At 45.0% G+C, this 19,072-nt stretch overlaps 1 protein-coding gene across 2 annotated transcripts in view; it reads left to right on the top strand.

Moving 5' to 3' along the window:
* The first annotated feature begins 11,354 nt into the window (after positions 1–11,354).
* Positions 11,355–19,072, top strand: part of MEPE (matrix extracellular phosphoglycoprotein) — an 11,360-nt gene continuing 3,642 nt past the window's right edge. Inside the window, exons 1-4 of one of the 2 annotated variants that reach the window (XM_019553451.1) lie at positions 11,355–11,444; positions 12,658–12,722; positions 17,475–17,528; positions 18,425–18,517. In XM_019553451.1, coding sequence (XP_019408996.1) covers positions 11,414–11,444; positions 12,658–12,722; positions 17,475–17,528; positions 18,425–18,517 — 243 coding nt within the window. In that variant the 5' untranslated portion in view covers positions 11,355–11,413. The remainder of the gene's footprint in view (positions 11,445–12,657; positions 12,723–17,474; positions 17,529–18,424; positions 18,518–19,072) is intronic. The other variant, XM_019553452.1, reaches the window with a different exon arrangement.

The raw sequence follows: 19,072 nt of genomic DNA, 5'->3' as shown, positions 1-19,072 counted from the left end.
TTTAAAAAAAGCTCTCTATGGGGGTAGTCACACATTCACTTAGACAGTGGTTGCAAATCATTGGAGTGCTGTCACCTATTCAGGTTTGCATGTATTAAAGTTAGTATGTTAGATAATATTGCCTGAAAGGGAACAATTTAGCAATTCTACAGTGGTACTTAATATGCACTAAACTGCTTGAACATGCATTTGCTTAACATGTTAATTACACCTAGTAAATGTTATGCTGAATGGGTGACACCACCCTATTAAATACATGCTTTTGACCAGGATTCATACACTTGCTGTGGACATTTATATACCCTACCAGGGGCTGTAGCATTTTAATTTCAATACTGAGGAATACTGTGTATAAGATGGCATTATCATAAAATGAGTTTTGTTGTACACGTTATATTTGCAGTCTATCCATTGTTTATATTAAACTCAAAACTCATTTTAAAGCAATTATTTTGAACATGTTGTGCTTAAGAAATAACTTTTAAAACACCTGCCTCATTTTTGTTGCTAGTCTTCCACTCAATGAACCAGAGACTCAACTGATACAGTGCATGTATTGGGGTCAGTGGGGCACATGGTTATGTTTTTTTACACTTGCAATTGGTTTGGTTTTGAAAGCTGGGCCTTGAATCTCTGAGGCTGTCCCATCATCTGTAAAGTTGAGAGAGATCCACAGGACAGTTCCTGGGGAGAGGTACCACCCACTTTGTTGTGAGTATGAATGACAGAATCTAACCCTAAGCAAATATATGGGAAAAGCAAATGCTCTTCTGAATGCCCATATAGAAGTTCAAAGTTGTATCATTTGGTAACAATGCACTTTCAATCGTAGAGAATTATGATAGGTCAGAGACACTCAATAGCAAGGGGAAACAGGAGGCCAAGCACTGGAAAGTCTTACTTCTCTGTGCATGGGCTGCTGCTGCCATGGTGACATGGTACAGGCTCTCTGGGTGCTGCCTTTCTGGTGCTCCATCTAAATCAGCACCTAGGGATCTTTGGATCTGTGCCACAACATAGAGACTAACTGCATTAGCATTTTCTAGTGAGATTTGTATTGTTATGTGGTTCCCCAAAAGTATCAAGCCTACCACCTCAACACACGTGCAAGTGTAAGCAAGATGACAGAAGATGACTAGATGGAGTTATTCTAAATAAACATGCTTTTTCTTGAGAAAAGAGACTAACTAAAGGAATCCTACTAGTAATATATGCCTCTTCATCTCATATGTTCTGGGTATAGCAATGGGTTAATTGCAGTTATTGCACTAGCTTTACACTTCTAGAAAAGAAACCTGTGTTCAAATCCTAATATAGGTCTAACCGGAAAATGAGTTTCTATTTTCATTCTGCGCTTCAGTAACACTCTGGATGCATCACAAAACCATTATAATTATACCATGGGCATGGTCTGGCTCACTTCGTCTCACAAGCATTAGAACTATAAACATTCAAAGCTCTGCTGGCTCTTGCCTGTTAGTTGCCATCATTCAAGATGTTTCTGTAGTGGGAGAAACCAACATTTTCCGAAATGTTTACATTATAAAATAGCCTCAGGATCTTCTAAAGATTGTTTACAATGTTCACATAGAGCAGGAGGCTTTTCCTCCAATAGTTGTTTCTGGCCCAAATGGAGATAGAAAACCGTGAATCCCAGTTTCTGGGAAAATTCCACCTTCAGGCCTGGCTTCAAATTCAGATGTTGGGTGAAGTTTTTAAAAGCACTCAAATGGCGGTTTTAGAACCTAGGGGTCTAAGTCCTAGTGACCTTATACATGTCAAATCACTTTTGAAAGTGGCAGTAAGGATCCTAATTCACTTAGACACTTCAGCAAATTTGACCCAAGATCAAAAAATGAAGTAATTCTGAAGGCTTTGTCCTGTTGTCCAGCTCACATCCAAATATATAATGAAACCATTACACAGTTGAAATTGTCAGGCTGTATTCAGGAGATGTATCTAGTTCTGTTACATCAGTGGTGCCTTACATCCTTTACAAAAACAAAACAACCCCCAAAAATGTAAATTACAACTGCTGCTTTAAAATAATTTCTAATAATATAGGAAATATTAGATTGCTCTCACAATGGATGTATGCTATTGTGGTAGATTCATTTTGGGAAGAGAGTCAAGTGGTGATATGTAATCTTAGAAAAATTTGGGTATGAGTCCAGATTTTATTTACAGTTTCTTCGTATCTGTTTTATGTGCTAATATTATCAGAAGTCACTTTCTAAAAATGATTTCCAGGACCTCTTGTTGTCAGTTTCCCAGTTCCACAGCTTGTAAGTAATATTAGAAGGAAACACAGCTTTTACACTATTTTGCTATTTCCACCTCCTGCAGCAGTTGGTTTTTTTTCTAAGTACTAAAAAGATTCAAGTTTGTTTTGAGTTTTGGTTATATGTTAAGTAGGGACAAATAGGGCCAGGTCTTATATTATCTACTTGAACTCCTAAAAGCAAGTTGGGTAGTTCCAGCATACCAGCAACAGCAGCCACACTCTTAACCTCATGGCACAGCCCCCCTGCATGGTGGGGGGGCAGCGCAGCTTGGCCAAGCCTCCAGGTATCTATGCAGCCTCTGGCACAGTACGCTGCTGCAGCCCAGCTCAGCTCAGCGTGGGGCCATGTGCTTTCAGGCAGCTCTGGGCTGTCGCTTGGGGTTATACGCTGCTCATGGGGACTGCCAGCTGGACCAGCCCGGGTCTTGTGTGCATGAGCCCTACACCATCCAGCCGGGCCACACAGGACCCGGGCCATATAGCCGATGGTCTCTGCGAGCAGTGCGCAGCCCTGGGTGACAACCTGGAGCTGCCTAAAAGCACATGGCCCCCATATCACACTGCGCTGATATACATCTCTAGTGGTCTTTTGTTTTAATTGTGGAGGAACACGGATTTGGGGGTATTTTAAAGAGTGAATTTGGGATTTTTTTCAGAGATTTTGCAGGTTTTAAATGGGGAACACTGGAATTCCTGCTAGTGAGGCAAATAGCAGGACCCAGGCAGAGGAGCCCGCTCAGGGCTGGCACCTGGGACCGAACTGAAGGTGACTGACTTCCTGGCCACTTAGGGCCAGGAGGACATGCTTTGACAGTTCAAAGCAGGCCACTACATGGGAAAATCTTCCAGGTGATAGCTGCCCAGATGGCTAAGTAGGGGCACACATGGCAGTAGTGCCACACAAAGGCAGCTGTGCAGCCAGAGCCTACTGGTAGCTTGCCCAGAGGGGCAAATGCCTCTACTGGCTGTGCAGTCTCCATCCAGGTCTGGCAGGAGCACAGCCTTGGGGCCACATGCTGTTGCAGGTGGCAGCATATCACAGCCAGGCAGCAGCCCCCACTGCCAGACTGCTGCAGTGGATAAAGGGTGCAGGAGACTCTCAGGGCTGCTTCAGCAGTCCAGCTGGCACAAGGGGTCATGTCCCCAGGTACCCATTGGCTGGGGCCCAGAAGCTTCTGTCTGTTTGTATCTTGCAGAGGGCCTTAAGGCCAACCTAGTTAACTAATAGCCCCCACTGTGTGGGGCCAAAGTTTGAAAGATACAACTGATAATGTATTTATTTATTCAGTGGGACAATTAAGGAAGAAAAGAGTAGGAGTTATGTGGGGGCCAAAGGTTCAAAATGTGAAAAGAAGTTCTCTGGAGGGGGACACCAAGCAGAGCCCCCCAGGCTGTACCCACTGGTCTTCAAAAGCATTCAAGGAGCCAGTGAACACCACCCACTGGTGCTCTGCCTGGAAATGTGCATAGACAAATGAGAGGAAAGTGGCCCTGCAGTCTCTGGGCACCTTCCTGGCCAGAGCCTCCTTCCTGGTCAAGTGCAGGGCCCACTTGGCCAGGGCCATAAGGAGGTTGACCAGGAGGTCCCAGGACCTGATGGAGCTGTGGATGGGGTGACCAAAAACAAAAAGGGGGGTGAAATTCATCCAGAACCTCTGGAGGTGGAGGTGCTGCAGCCTGGCACACTCAAGAGTCATGTGTCCCAGGGTCTCTCTTTGCCCGCAGAAGCAGCAGGACACCAGGGTGTCCATGGAGCTTGCCACATACATGCCCATGGCAACGGCTCCATGGAGGAGCCACCAGATGAGGTCCCCAGCGGCTCCTGGGATGAGGGTGAAGTACAGACTCAGCCACTGGGGTGCCCCAGCCATGGCTCTGCCAAGCAGGTCCTGTCACTTGGTGTCTGGGTGGGACGCAAGGGTGGCATGATGGATTGTGCGGCACATGAGCATGTAGAGGTGGCAGTGATGAACAGTGAAAAAGCAGACAGGTTTCATGTCCTCCAGCTGGCTCAGGTGGTGGAGTGGGGAGCGCTATGAGGCCAGGTGGGGTACCAGTCCCACAACAAACTCCAGTGGGCTGGAGGTCACAGGGGGGTGGGGTCTGCCACCATGCAGGACCTGGTCAACAAAGGCAAGGATTTTGGGAGGTAGGGCAGATTTCACCTCCTGCACCAGAGGGCAGGTCATACGTGTCATGCGTAGACTCATGGGCTGGGCCAGCACAATGGGGTCCACCCACTCCTGCCTACTGTAGTCCAGGAGCTCTCCGATACAGGTGACACCAGCCAGGATCAACCTCCTCTCCAGTGCATAGAAGAAGCAGGAGCCACGGTCCATCTCCCAAAGGAGCTGGATGCATGAGTAGATAAATGCATCACAGATGCAGTGGTCATCCAGAGCATGAAGCTTCTTCTGCCTCTCCTGACACTCTCCACAGAGGGACAGATTGGTTGGGTTGGTGGCCAAGTGCCTCTCCAGCTCTAGCACTTCCCGCTTGAGCTGCTTCCAGATCTTCTTCCTCTGTTGGGTGTGCCCCCAATTGTAGCTGCAGCATAAAAGCCAGATGCACACCTTCCCCACATCCCACCATCTTCAAGCTGAAGGGAAAGCTGTTCGTTGCTCCCACCAGGTGAGCCAGAACTCCCAGAAGGCCTCCCTGAAGCCCACATCCTCCAGCAGATGGTATTGAAATGCCAGTAGGCTGACCCTGGATGCCCAGGCCCCAGTGTGGCCTGGACACAGACAAGGTGGTGATCACTAAAAGGGGTTGGCTGGATGCCAGAGAGGTGGGCCCAGGCAAAGTGTAGCAAGGAGATATAAACCCGGTCCAGCTGGGAGTGGCATGCCTGCTCCACCCCCACCCTCACATGGGTGAAGGCAGTGGGGTCAGTAGGGTGACAGGCATGCCAGACATCCACCACGTAGTCCATCAGGAACTCCCCAAGAATGCCCACAGCAACCTGGTTCTGCTTCCTTCCTGACCAGTCTCATGCGTCTAGGATGACATTAAAAGCCTGCCAAGGATGAGGCACTCATGAGGGTTAAGGGTGCTAATGTAAGTGGCCTCCTGGCAGAAAAAATCTACCAACTCTAGGTCTCTTGCAGGTGCGTACACATTCAGAAGCTTCAAGACCATCCTCTGCACTTGGACCTAGAGGTGCAGCAGGTGGCCTGGCACCACATCAACGTCTTAGAGAATCTCCAGCTGCAGGCCTGGGGAGAACAGGGTGGCCGCCCCGTAAGAAGTGGCTGAGAATTGACTAAAAAAGACCCTGCCTCCCCACTCTGGCCGCAAGTTAGGCTCGTTGGCCAGCCGTCAGGGTCTCCTGCAAGAATGCCATGGGGTAGCCTCTCCCCTGAAAGAAGGAGAGCACCCGGCCTCTCTGGAGACCCTTCCTGCAGCCATGGACTTTGAGGGTCATGATCTTAAATGCCCTCATGGCTGAGGGGGTGGAGTAGATGGTCCAGCATGGGCCTCGTGCATCTCAATGCCCAGTGTGGACTTCACCAATTCATGCAGCACCCTCCTATAAGTATAGAGGGCATCTATGAAACTGTGGGCCCGCCTATAGATCCAGGCACTGCAGCTTTTGGGCCCCTTGCCTTCCCCTGGCAGGGCCTGCACAGTGGCAAGGATGCTGTCAAAAATCTCCCCAATGGTCTAAGGTGAGCTGTACCTTGCTGGGGAACTAGCAGATGTAGTCATAGTCAAGAAATGCAAGTAGCTCACCCCTGAGGACCGAGAGGTCTGCAGGCTCTATGGAGCCTGCTGGTTCTTGGGTGTCCTTCTTCTGGGGTTCAGTGGGCTCTTTAGGTACCGTTTGAAACCCCCGGTCCGCTAAGACCCCAGAATCCGGCTTGGATTGGGAGAGCTCCGCAGCCCCTTGGGATGGGGATGGGGGATAAGGGTGGGGGCAGGGTTCCCTCACAAGATGGCAGGACAGAGCTGGAACCCCAGGGGGTTGCATGGGGTCCCCAACAAGATCGGACTGTTGGTCTGGGGACCCCCACCCAACCCTCTCTGCTGTGGGATCATTGGGTGGGTTAGTAGTGGAGTTTGACTGGGAGGGGGAAGAGGAGACCCGTCAGGCCCCAGGTTGATATTAGTGCCCATCTTTGGGTCCTGGGACTTCCCCCCCTCAGAACTCACCAGGGTGATCCCCAGGACCCCCCCCCCCGGTCCATTTGTGGAGCCCTCCATTGGGTTGGTCTCAACCTCAGCCTTGGCACCCATGGTCTCAGGGGACAGGCCTTGGCCAGTGGACTGAGTGGCCTCCTCCATGGGCTCCTGTTCAGGGTTATTCAGCAGCCCTGAAACCTCCTCCATGGGGATCTCTCATTTGATATTTCCCAGGGGTGGGGTATCAAGCTCAGCCAGGGGGGCCCCTGGAAGCTGGGCCGCTCCTTCCCCCTCCCCCCATGTGGTGTTTTTAGAAGTGGGGCAGGAGTCCTTCACATCAGTGGGCTCCAGTTGCGCCTGGGCCTTCCTTTTGGCTTTGCACCCAGAGGGGACCTGCACCCACTCAGCCATGGGGTGGTCCTCAGGTGGACAGGCTCCAGTAGGAGAAGATGAGGGCTGGAGGGGTAGGGTAGCTACCATAGGGGAATGACAGCCCTGCTCCCTCTTTCTCCTTGGCTGCTGCTGCCCTCCCCAGAACCCTGCCAAACTTGGTTTGGGGGAAGGGTGTCCTGAACTCAGAGGGGGGCTGGATGATGTGGCTGGGATGCCAGAGGGGCCTGAGAGGGGAGAGGTATCAGTGGCAGGGGCACCCCTCTCACCAGTGGGACCTGCAGATGCCTTCTCCTGCTGGCTCATGGGGCACTTGTGATGCAAGTGCTCTGGGGCACAGCACCAGAAGCATCACAGGTCCCCTAGTGTATAGAAAGCCCACACCAGGGCCCCCTGAAAAGGAATCGCAAGGCACCCTTCAGGTGATGGAAAGAACACGCATGGCAGAAGCCAGGTTCTCGGCACCCTATTGAGAGGGCCACCACTGGGGAGATAACTCTCCCCAGGCTTTGGAGCTGGAGGAGCACAGCCCAATTAGGGATATAGGGAGGAAGGTCCACCCTGGTCCCCAGCTCTTCTAGGGGACTGAGGGGGATGTACTCACCCTCCACCACGAGGCCCCTCTCCACCACTTTTTGTGCAGCGGCCTCTGAGGCAAGGAAAAAGAACCTGACCATGAAAGCAGGGAGGCTGCTACAATCTTGGGGGCCCCCACTGCTGGAGCCAGGGCTTGCACCCAGGTCTCAAAGTGCAGGTTCTTTCTCGAGTAGTTGGCACTTTACTCTGTGCAGGGGTCCAGGCCCCCTAGCTTCGGGTTGCCCCACAGCTGCCTGTGCATAGCTGTGGTTCCCCCACCAGGGGACTGTGTTGGTGTGGCTGGGGCTGGGGCTAGGGCCAGGGCCAGGCTGAGTGGGTGTGCTGGCTGGTATAGTGCACCTGGTCCCCTCAGGTGCTGCTGGTCTAGGCTTGGAGGCAGGGCCCTTGCCCTTCCCACCCCCAGCTAAGGAGGAGGCTGAAGAGGAGCCCTTCCCATTGCCCTTGCCCTTGGTCCCTGATGACAAGAGAGGTGATTTGGGAACCACTCCGGGGCTGGCCAGGGGAAACCCCCTGGCCCTGTTGGCTCCCTGCTGGAGTCCCACCTGTTCCTGTAGTGGAGGTTGCAGGCTTCTCTACCCCCAGGAGGAGGTTGGTCAGACTCTATCTCCGGGGTTGGGACTTGAGGGGTATGCATCCCCTTGGGGGCTTCGCTGGGATCTACCTCCCCATAGTGGGGGCTGGAGGAAGTTTTGTGGGGGCATCTGCTCCCTCATAAATTTCCTGCCCTGTCATTGTTTCACATGAGGGTGGGGAAGACAATAAAGAAAGCCAAAGTATCCAGTGGGGCTGGTGAATCTAATAGGGGCAGGGAAGAAGGGGGCTGAAGTTCACTGAGCTATGGCCCCAAAAGAAAAAAAAAACTGGGAGGGCTATACTTGGGCAATGTCAGGGAGGACACACACACACTGGGGAAACCTGAACTGGCTTACTCAGCCACACAACAAACACCAGGGCAGGGGGAGTGGACCACAGGACTTACCACACAAGGTCAAAAACACAAAGGGAAGGCTGCTGAGGCAGCTATAGGAGATAGTTGGAGCAGTGGAGGGGCTTTGTTTGTTGAACATCAGTCCAGAAGGCCCTTAGGCCTCCAGCCGGGCTCTCAACACTAGAGCAATAGGCAGGAAAAACAAAGCAGGATCCGATGCAGTGAGGCAGCTATGGAAAAGGGCAGGAGCATGCAGTCAATTAGGGTATAGTCCAGTGCAGGTGTGGTGTCAGCTGGTGCAAGGTGGTACAGCAGGGAATCTCCCTCTCTCCTGAGTGTGGGAAGCAGCAGAACAACAGCACCAGCAGCAGCAGTAGTGGTAGTAGCTGTCCAGTTCAGCCACTCAGGGTGTACTTCAGGTGAAAGTGGAGGTGAAGGTAAAGGTGGGGGCTGGCCTGCCAAGACAGCCAAGGCAGGCAAGGGACATTTATGTTCCAGCAGTGATGGTGGGGGAGGGGCCTACAGGCAGTGCAGGATCTCTCCCCAGACTGTCCCCAACTGCAGCTTGGTGGCAGGTTGGGCAGCAGGCCAGAACAGGGGTACAGAAGCTAGAGTACAGTGCTGGGGTGCGATGCAGTGCAGCAGAATGGATTCCTCCCCAAGGGGGACAGCGGCATGCAGCAGAGGAGCCCCTCCCGTGGGGGGGCAGCAACAGCAGCAGCAGCCCAAGGCAGGAAGGGGTGCAGCCAACTTACCCACAAAAGCTCTGAGACTAGGCCAGCAGCTAGCAGTAGCCAGAGGCAGGAAAGGGCCTGGCCATCTTCTCCCCAGAAGTTTCTGAGACCAAGCCTGCAGCAACAGCAACAGCTTGGGACAGGAAGAGGAGTGGCCAACTTCCTTCCAGAGGCTCCTCCCTCAGAAGCTCCTGTGAGCAAGTAGCCCTGAGCTGCTTACCAGGGCAGTTTTTTATACTGCTAGGGCTAGCACAGGTGCTAGCCTTGGGTTCTAGCTCCCCCTGGCTGCAGATCTGGCAGGAGGCAGGCAGGGTTATTTTGCCCCAAGTGGCACAATTTGCTCCACACCAAAGTGCATGTCTGGGCACATGCACTGAGGCAAAAAGCCCCAGCTCAAATTTGCACCACTTCTATTTGAGCTGCTGCAAATGCATGTGCTTGCATGTGTGGGTGCGCCCAAAGAGTTTATAATCTAGTTAAGACAAAATTCAAGTGACTGTAACAGCCAATCAGGAGAGAAGGTTAGGGAAGGAATACTAAGAACATAACTTTAGGAAGATCAGGTGTGAGCACAGCTAAATGTCTTTTCAATTAGTTCATACATAAAATAAATGGAGTGTGTCAGACATCCCTACTGACTATTATCAATTGGAAGTTTCCCTTAGGCATCATGGTGGGGTGGAAGGGTTTGAAGGAGGGCAGAGTTTATGCTTTGCATCCAGTATGGAGAGGCTATTTCACAATTAAGAGGAAACTCAAAATTCATATTTGCTTTCCAAGTCTGAAAAAGTTTAAGACACTAGATAATATCCCCCTGCTGACTTGTTTAGCCTGGCAGCATCTGTGGCAGTCAACCTCTCTCTTACATTAAGCTAGCCAACTGATACATTAGGTAGTGATGTCTTTATAAAGGTTTCTGAGGAAAACCATAACATCTCTAGGCATGATGGAGTGTAAAAGTATAAAGATGCAGATTTCTGTCTTTGGGTATCTTGGTGTGATAAGGGAGTGACAGTTTTTCTAGGCAAGATATGCCCATTTGATTGCTAGTTAGACTTGGTGATGAGGGTTGTAGTTATTAGACAAGGATCCTTAGGTAAATAGTTTGAAAAATTCTCTTTTGAAAGCTTTCGGGTACAAACACCCTTCTTTAGGCAGAGGAACACTGATCAATTTTCCAACTATTTTTTTGGTCTAATAAAAGATATCAGATTTACCTAAAGAATCTTGTCTGACTGTCCTTAAACCAACATGGCTACAACCACCTCTGAAACATGGTAGTTATTAGTCAACATTTGTACAGGGTAGAGAGCCAAGGTATGAAAAAAAAGAGCCTTTATCAATAACAGCTTCAGTCAGTGGCAAGCCTCCTACATTTCCGGTTATTGTCAATGTCAACTCTATTAAAGACTTGCTGATACCTCAGGAAAGCAATTTTAAAACATCCTGTTTAGAAGCTACTTTGCTTAAGTGTTATATACAGCATTTCCTATTTGGTTGGTTGTTCCCATCACTTCTATTACTAGGGATATTTGTAGATAAACATTATCCTTATTTCTTAAGGGTTCCACTGTTTGCTGTTTGTTCCTTGCCCCTTAGGCATAAATATGTTCACAGTGGCCGATTACTGCATCAGAAATAGTGGGCTGTTCATAGAAGTGTGCCCAAGCTACCATCCCTTGTAGTGTTGAACTTCTGAGAATGGAAAGCATTTTCAAGTGAAACTGCAAAACAACATGTTGAATTTTGCACAGCTTTTTAATCTTTATATATAGTCTTTCATCTCAGAATCTCAATGGGTTGAGAGTTTGATTAATTCAACTTTCAAATAGCGCTGTAAGAAAAGTTAAATATTAGACCCTCTTTACAGATTAGGAAAGGGAAGCCCCGAATGTAAAGTGGTATTATCCAAACCAAACACTGCACATCTGTATCAAAGTTGTGAGCAGAATGGAGACCAGGCTCAGTCAACTGTCTTGACTACTTGACATCACTCCTTTGTCTTTGACTTCATGTAACTGCCATGGTAAACATGCTAAAGTTGTTGCATCCCCCTTGTTAACAACCTAAGTGGAAGCATAAGTCCTAAAATTGATGCTAATTATTGAACAATTTAAGCTGGAGAACGGCTATTTATATATTGGACTTTTTGTTTATTTAACTAGATGGAACATTTGATAACTGCCTTCCACCACAAAAACATTTTTAGATTAAAATTACTCCCCCTAGTTAGCAGTGGGCACTTTCAGCTCTGACAAATTGTTTGCTATTGCTCAGGTAGTAAGAGCTGATTGGCTATTTAGCATTATAACAAACTTTAAATTTCAGGAAAGTGCACAAAGCCTACAAAATCTGCTGATGAGATCTTGCATTCTGAAGATAAAAGGTAATTCCCTTGTCCCACCTCCTTGTTGCCTTTTAACATTTAATATTTTTCCCTAGAGGAATAACTCTTCTCTGTCTCATTCTGTAAACGCACAAATCTATTGATTAGCAGACTTAAGGTGATAAGTAGAAACTGAATTTAAACTAACCTGTATATAGTTTTCTGCTTAATGCATGCCAAACAGAACATAATCTATATAAAACCTTGGAGCAAGAGTTAGAGTGTGAATTCCTTCAGGTGTTTTATATAAATGAAGTAACATAATCAAAATTAAGGGTGAGCCCTTCAGAAGCCTTTACGATCCAGCAATGACCAAGCCAGACAAAGGGACTATCTTAACAATTATTAATAAATATAAATGATTTGTCTTTCTGTTTACACTTTCATATACACTTAATGTTTGGCTGTTATTATTATTGATCTAACAACACTCAGCATAGTATCAATGAAATCTTTTTAAAGTAGATTAATTTAGAGATTTGGAATAATAATGAAGCACATGTGAAATTAATTGTTTCAGTTATGATAATAGTTCTCTCCCTACAAAAATATCACTGTGCTGATTTGTTATGATCATCCCTCAGTACCTCTCTGATAAAAATGAACTTTTGCAAGGAATGTAACAATACCCCAGATAACAGACACAGAACTTACTTTGCTGTATAATATTAAACTGACATATATACTTATTTCACATAAAAATATACCCACATTATATTTTATACTTAAATAATAATTTTTGTTATTATAGGCTCCACTATGAGAGATGGGACTTCCATGGGCTCTGCACCAAGGGTCAGAGCACACAAAGAATGACTAGGTAAATTGTCTGCTATTGAATGGCTCCAAAATTGAACAGCTTTGGGTCACTACTGACCTGGATTAGACCCAGAGAGGAAAGACTTCATGTCCCCATTGCTAGTTCTAAGGCATCCAGTCCTTTCCCAGTAAATGGCCTACTTCTGTGGAAGTAATTATAAATCACCTACAGAAGCTACTTATAGTGCTGATGATTCACTGCGCATTTTGGAAGAATTAAATTGGATGAAGCCAGTTAGGAGAAAAATCAGTGAGTTGACTTCCCTCAGCCCATCCCAGCCCCCAAAACTTACATGGGCAATATTTTGAGGTTTTAATAAGGAACATTTCTACCGTTATGGAATATAGCTATTTATATTTAAGACAAAAACGTGTCTCAATAATGTATTGTACTTTGTCCCTAGGAAGATGAAACGTGTTCTTTTATGCTTGTGTCTCTTCAGCGTGGCCTGCACTAAACCAGTAAGTATTCCTGTTGTTGGCTTTTCGTTGTATATTTATCACTGCAGGAGCTGTAACGCATCATAGCATGGTACGAAGGGATCTGCACCACAGGAAAGTTCTATATTTCTGCATCCTGCTACTAAATTAAATATATATATTTATAGGACCTGAAGGGTTATATCTGTGCTGGGAGCTGCCTTCTAAATTCCATCTCTCCACTTTATAGAGCAAATACCCTACACTTGAATGAGGAAACTTGTCATGTCTTAGGATAGTTCAATACCTTTTTTATAAAAAAGATATCTTACAGCAGGTCTGTGTTCATGCTCAATGTTATAACTTTTTAAAGGCTGTGGAATTTTAATGAATGAGCAAATGAAATATAAATTTATATAAATAATAATTTGTAATTTAGACATCTTCTATCTAGTCACATTAATGTCACTGCTGTAGCCATTAGGCATTGCTATAAAGCCCACTCAGGTCAATAGGAATGTCTTTATGGACTTTCATGGGGTTTGGATCAGGTCCAGATTGCACTTAATATAGGCACTGAGTAGTCTTAGCCAAAATTAACCTGCTGCGGAAGTATGTCTAAATGTAATAGATAGGTATAGCTTCTAAATTTTATTGTGGTTAAATTTATGTTATGACTAGAGAGATGTAGTTAGCTGTGTTAGTCTGAAGTAGAAGGCAAGGTAGATTTGCACTTCCCTACCTTCTGAATTATATTATGGACATAAATGTTTCCTCATCTATCATGCTTATGTATTAGCAGTTTTTTGCTATGAGCTGTCCCTAGAAGTATATCTGGATACAATAGCAACAACCAACATCTGAATTATGTGGGTGGATTCAAATTCTCCCCTTAGTTATATACTTGCAGCTCCCAGTGGGAATGTGCAGAAGAACTTACCCCTTACACTGGAATTTGGATGATAATGTGTATGATTCTAAACAGAATCATTTGGAAATATTGGGACAAGTGTTCTTGGAAATTTCCAATATTCCCAAAATGGACCTATTATGTGTATTTCATTTGAAAGGGCTGGAAGCAGAGTTCCCACAGAGTCCCAAGGACATAGTGAAGGAAAATGATTAGGCACACCATTTTAGCACCTACCTTCTTACAGTAATGTCACAAGATCTGAATGGCTTTCCCATTGTCCTAGGTAATCTATTTTCTACATCTTGTTAAACATCAGCACCTGGGGATTGATATTCAAAGGAATTATTTGGTTGCTAGAGAGGAATAAAGGGCAAGGAATAAGACTTGCAGAACATGGATCATTTTTAGTGCACATGACTGCCTAGAACATGTATGGCCCCATCCCTGACTCCTCCTAAAAGAGCAAATAGGCACCCCAAGACCAGGAGGTTTCTGACAAGATCCCAGCTAAGCTCGGATGCAAAACATGAAGAAGTCATTGGAGTCTTTCCATTGGGTATTGGATCATGTTGTTAATGTAGTTCTGCTCCTGAATTTGTAAGGCCTCTAGAATAGACAACTCTAGAAATGGCTTCATATTGCCTCATGTTTTAGAGTAGTCAAATATTTGGTTTCTGGCATACTTGCATTGTTTGCATGTACTGGGTTTTTTTAATGGTTATATGCAGTATATAACAAGACAAGCAGAGTCTGTGCTTTTAAATAGAGGGGACAGGTTGTTAGAAAAGGCCTTGTGAGTATTGGGGGTGCTGCTGTGCTGGAAGGATAGCAGGGAGCCTGGGGGCTGGGAGGATGTGGCTTGCAGGATACTTCTAACACAGGTTAGAATCCCAGACATAAATAAAGCTCACCTTCCAAAACTACATCTTGTCACTAAGGTGCAATACAATGAGCAAGTGATATCAAACTTGCAGGTGTATAGTCCCCCTACCAAGATGGTAATCAAGGCTGTTGCTGCTGCTGCAGCCACACTCTGCTGATCCATGGTTTGGGAAAGGGTGAGGAAGCACAGTTATAGTGGGGAAGGGATGATCTGGTTCAGTGTACTGTTGCCTGTACAAGGCTAAATTAGTTCAAATTAAGAGAAACTTCTGCTTCCACACAGTGTTACAGTAAATTATCGAAGTATGCATGTTCTGTTCTACTGCATACATTTTATATATATAGCATGTACTATAATATACAGTGGCCTGTGGGCACAGTCTGCAGACCATACATTACATTATGTTTTATGTACCAGCTCCTACTCTTGTACTGCCAAAAATAGAGCTTGCTTGTACAAGTTGTGTTATCTGCACAACTGGTACAGCCTTATGTCCCATTCTGTTCACCACTGGCTGGCTCAGGTGCTGAATTAATTCATTTTAAACAAATTGTCCACTGAACCCTGAAATGACCTTCAAATCTGTACTAAGGAGACTTTCCTGTAGCTATAACCACCCATTATAAATCAAGATCTCTTTGTCCTGCTTATGCCCCATGACATGCTCAGGGCACAAGACTGGTATGGGTAAACTGTGAAATAACCTGAACTGGATCTGGATGTGTGTTTGTAGAACTGGAGTGCCCTCTAGTGCACTGGGTGTGATGCAGAAACACTTCTCACTGGGTAGGCCACTACAGTATTATCTACTCTGTTAAACTCTGGCCACTGTACTATGTTTCCCTACCCTTATATTTGTTAGGGGCATGATTGGCTAAAAATTCAGGCTGTAATGGAAACTGTTAATATCCAGTTAAACCAGCTATTCCCATACACACCCTGTACTAGCTGCCTAGCCTGGCATACAGTTGTATTCCTGCAACCCCTTTAGGCACATGGGTATTTATTTGGCTGTGGAGACAGACTTGCTTAACTGTGGCACTGTAATGAGTTATACTAATTCTTCCTCCTCCCAGAACCCTAGACATGCCCAAGCACAATTTCCAGGTGAGGAAACCATTGGTCCCATATGAAGAAGCTTATGGTAGTGCTGTCCCTTCTGCAACAGCTATCAGAAGCTTACTGTTCAAGGTTCAGTCATGCAGCAAGGCTCTACCACGATTTCTGCAATGGTACTGAACATGGATTGATTCCGTCTACCAATTAGTTCTGTTGGTTGCTGAACCTCATTGCAACACATGACATGTAACGGGAATATGACAGCAAACAAGAGGGAGCATGTATCAGGGACTATTTATGCATTTTGCAATAAAGAGTTCATGAATAAAATGCATAACTACGGTAGTGTTGGGAGCAGAAAGCAGGACTCCCCCTCCTAAGGGAAGTAGCCTAATCACTGGACTATGGGGTCATGCTCCCCCTTGCTGGCTCTCTGTTTGGTCCCATATCCTTACAGTCCTTTCTACATTGTATCATGCTTCAACAGGAGCCAGGGGGACTGCCCTTTGCTGTGCCTTGTCTCTAGTTCAGTGTAGAGATCACTCTTTGGAGGTGGCAGGTGTGACTTTGAGCTCCAACCCCCTCAGACTGAGGAAGGCCCTTCATGCACCTAGGCCTCACTGTCTTGACACAGCTGAAGCCATACTAGCAATGCTAGTTTGCCATCATTTTCATAATCTGGGTGTGGCAATAAGTAGATTGTATTCCAGAGAGTCACAGTTGCCATAGAAACATTATTGATGTTCCCAATGCAGCGTGCAGGAAGACTATGCCTTCCTGCTCTTTCCCATGCATGGTGGAATACTTTAAGACTCTGGCATCATGGATTTTACCTGGCAGCCCAGTGTTGACATCCATGAAGTAATCTGTGTGATGCAACAGAGTAGTATGACTGTACCTGTAGTTCTAGTCACCTCTGGCCTGATTAGGGGAGTAAAGCATTGGAAAGAGAGTTACATGAAGGAACCCTGCACAGTTTGGGAAGCTCCAAAAATGTTCAAGTGCCTGTTACCTTTCCCCTGCCCCCTACCTTTTGTCCTATATCTACAATATGTAGCATACAGAGCCTAAGATAGGGCTTCTAGGAGCTAATGCAAGACAAAGAAATAATTATAAGCAGCAGCCTGGAGGCCTTTCTTTATAGCAGCATGCACTTCCAGTACAATCTGTCCTTTACAAAAGGGCTCAGAAGGAAACTCCTGGCCAGTCTTCACAATGTTGTTGCAGAGTCTTACTCAGAAGGGCAATCACTTCATGCATTTGCATGTTTTCTCTGTCAAGCTTCGTTTAGCAATGAAGTGCTTGTGCCCATTAGCTACTGTCCTGACTCTCTCAGGGTGGACCCTTAAAATAAGGAGAAGCAGGAAGCTTTGGGTTCATGAAAAAAAACACAGCTCTGATGGCACAAAAGTTGCTGCATAGACACAAACCAAATGTTGTTCCTTGTTAATGTAAAAATGATTAATGCAACTAACCAGGAATAAAATCATGGTCCCTTAAAAAAAGAAAACCAAAACAACCCTGCCCACACCTAAAATACATGCAAAATTCTTTCTAAACAGAGGTAATAGGTTGTCATGTCTCCGGGTCTAATATTACCAGCAAAAATGGGATTTTGGTCCTAACAAAGTTCATAGCTCTCAGTAGACTTATGAAATCCTTCACTAACCACATCATAGTGGTATGATGTGGAAATTAAGACTGGTCACAAAGTGTAGAAGGTATACCAGTTGAATCATGATATTTAATATAATAAAATGTAAGATAAATATGATAAAATTTTTCTTTTAGTATGATAAAATACACCAGTCTAAATGCAGCGAGCTACTTTTTCCCTAGTGCATCTGCAGAAAACCTAGTATCTGTATTACAGCATACAAACAAGCATTAACAGGTAGATTAGTTATAACTTTGCTTTTCTGTTCTTTCCCCATCTCAGGTATTTCAGCCGTACCCTGGGAAAGCTAATGAGAACTGTGTGGGACAACACAGGGTAAATTCAATTACTTTTCTAGTGGAAACACAACCTCCCTAAAATTTTATCAACTTAGGTAAAATTAGACAAGAATTAATTTACTAAAATTATATTCCTGTAGAATTTAACATAAGAGAGCTTTAGGAAAGGTTACTGTAGTTTCACATTGGGGTACAGGTAAAGTTTTCCCTGAAGATTTTTCCACAGTCCCATATATAGCCATAGAAACATTTCTTTACCTTTAAAGTGTTTGTTTTGAAAGAGTAATTTTGTTGGCAGTTTTAAAATTATTTATGTTTACACAGTGCAGAGTTCATTGTGGGCACTACTAGAAGCAAAAAATATTAATAAAACAATAGAAAAAATCTTGTTTTCTTGCAAAAGCACAATATTGTTTGGTTTTAAAATCCTCTCTCTTTTCCTATTACTTCAATCATTTTAACAAATTGAATGAGATCATTCATTATTTATTTATTACATTTATATGCTGTTCTTCTTATTAAAGGCTCAGGGCAGTTTACAGAAGCAAAGAAAATAAATTATAAAATAAGAGAACAAAAGAGCAAAACAGAGAAACAACTTGTAAAAGCCAACACAGTATTAAAATACACTATAGAGCAGAATCCCCTACCAGTCACCAAACTTTTATTTTACCCAGTGGAAAAAAAAATCCAAATTCTGAGTGTAAGCAAAGATGAGTTGAAAGTAAAAATCAGATGCCCAACTAAATATTGTCTCTTTCAGGTGAATAATAATATACAGTCAAAATATGCCCTCATACAAAGTTATTATGAGTTTCACTCAAAATGATAGGAAAAGAATTGTTTGAAATAAATGAAAGATATTGAATTGTAATTAAACAGATTGCATCTTCAGTAATAATTAAGATGCTAATGTTATGTTTTTTGCCTTAGATACTGGTGAAGACCTGTAATATCAATAATGGGTTTTATTTATTTAAGTATGTGTATACATCCTCAGCACAAAAAAAACAAACACAGATAACGGTAAGAAAAATCTTTATGTTCATATTTCTTTCTTGTGAGTGATAGGATAAGCAAATTGTCCCTGAAGGAATAATCATTTTTATTTTGTCCTTAGAGTCTAGGGGTTAAAGTGTTGCTAGCAGAAACAACCTTAAAAATGCAAAATTATTTCTAAACAGGGAATAGAGTATGTCATGTCTCCTGATCAAATATTACCAACAAAAATGGGATCTTAGTCCAGATACAGAGTCTGTAGCCCTTAGAAGAGTTATGGATTTCTTTAGTTATCCTATCACAAAGGAAATTAAGACTGGTCACAAAGAATGGAATGTGTACCAGACCCGCTTATTTTAAATGGACCAGTTTAGTGCCAGAAAGCAAGAACTATCATATGACATTGCTCCTTTTATTCTTTTATTCCAGGGGTTGTCAACCAGGGGTATGCATACCTCTGGGGGTACTTTCATAGATTTCATAGATTTCATAGACATTAGGGCTGGAAAGGACCTCGGGAGATCATCGAGTCCAGCCCCCTGCCCAAAGGGCAGGAAGTCAGCTGGGGTCATAGGATCCCAG

The sequence above is a fragment of the Crocodylus porosus genome, unplaced genomic scaffold (assembly GCF_001723895.1).
Source record: "Crocodylus porosus isolate Cpor-Errol unplaced genomic scaffold, CroPor_comp1, whole genome shotgun sequence".
Taxonomy (NCBI): Eukaryota; Metazoa; Chordata; order Crocodylia; family Crocodylidae; genus Crocodylus; species Crocodylus porosus.
This window is presented reverse-complemented; position numbering and strand designations above follow the sequence as displayed.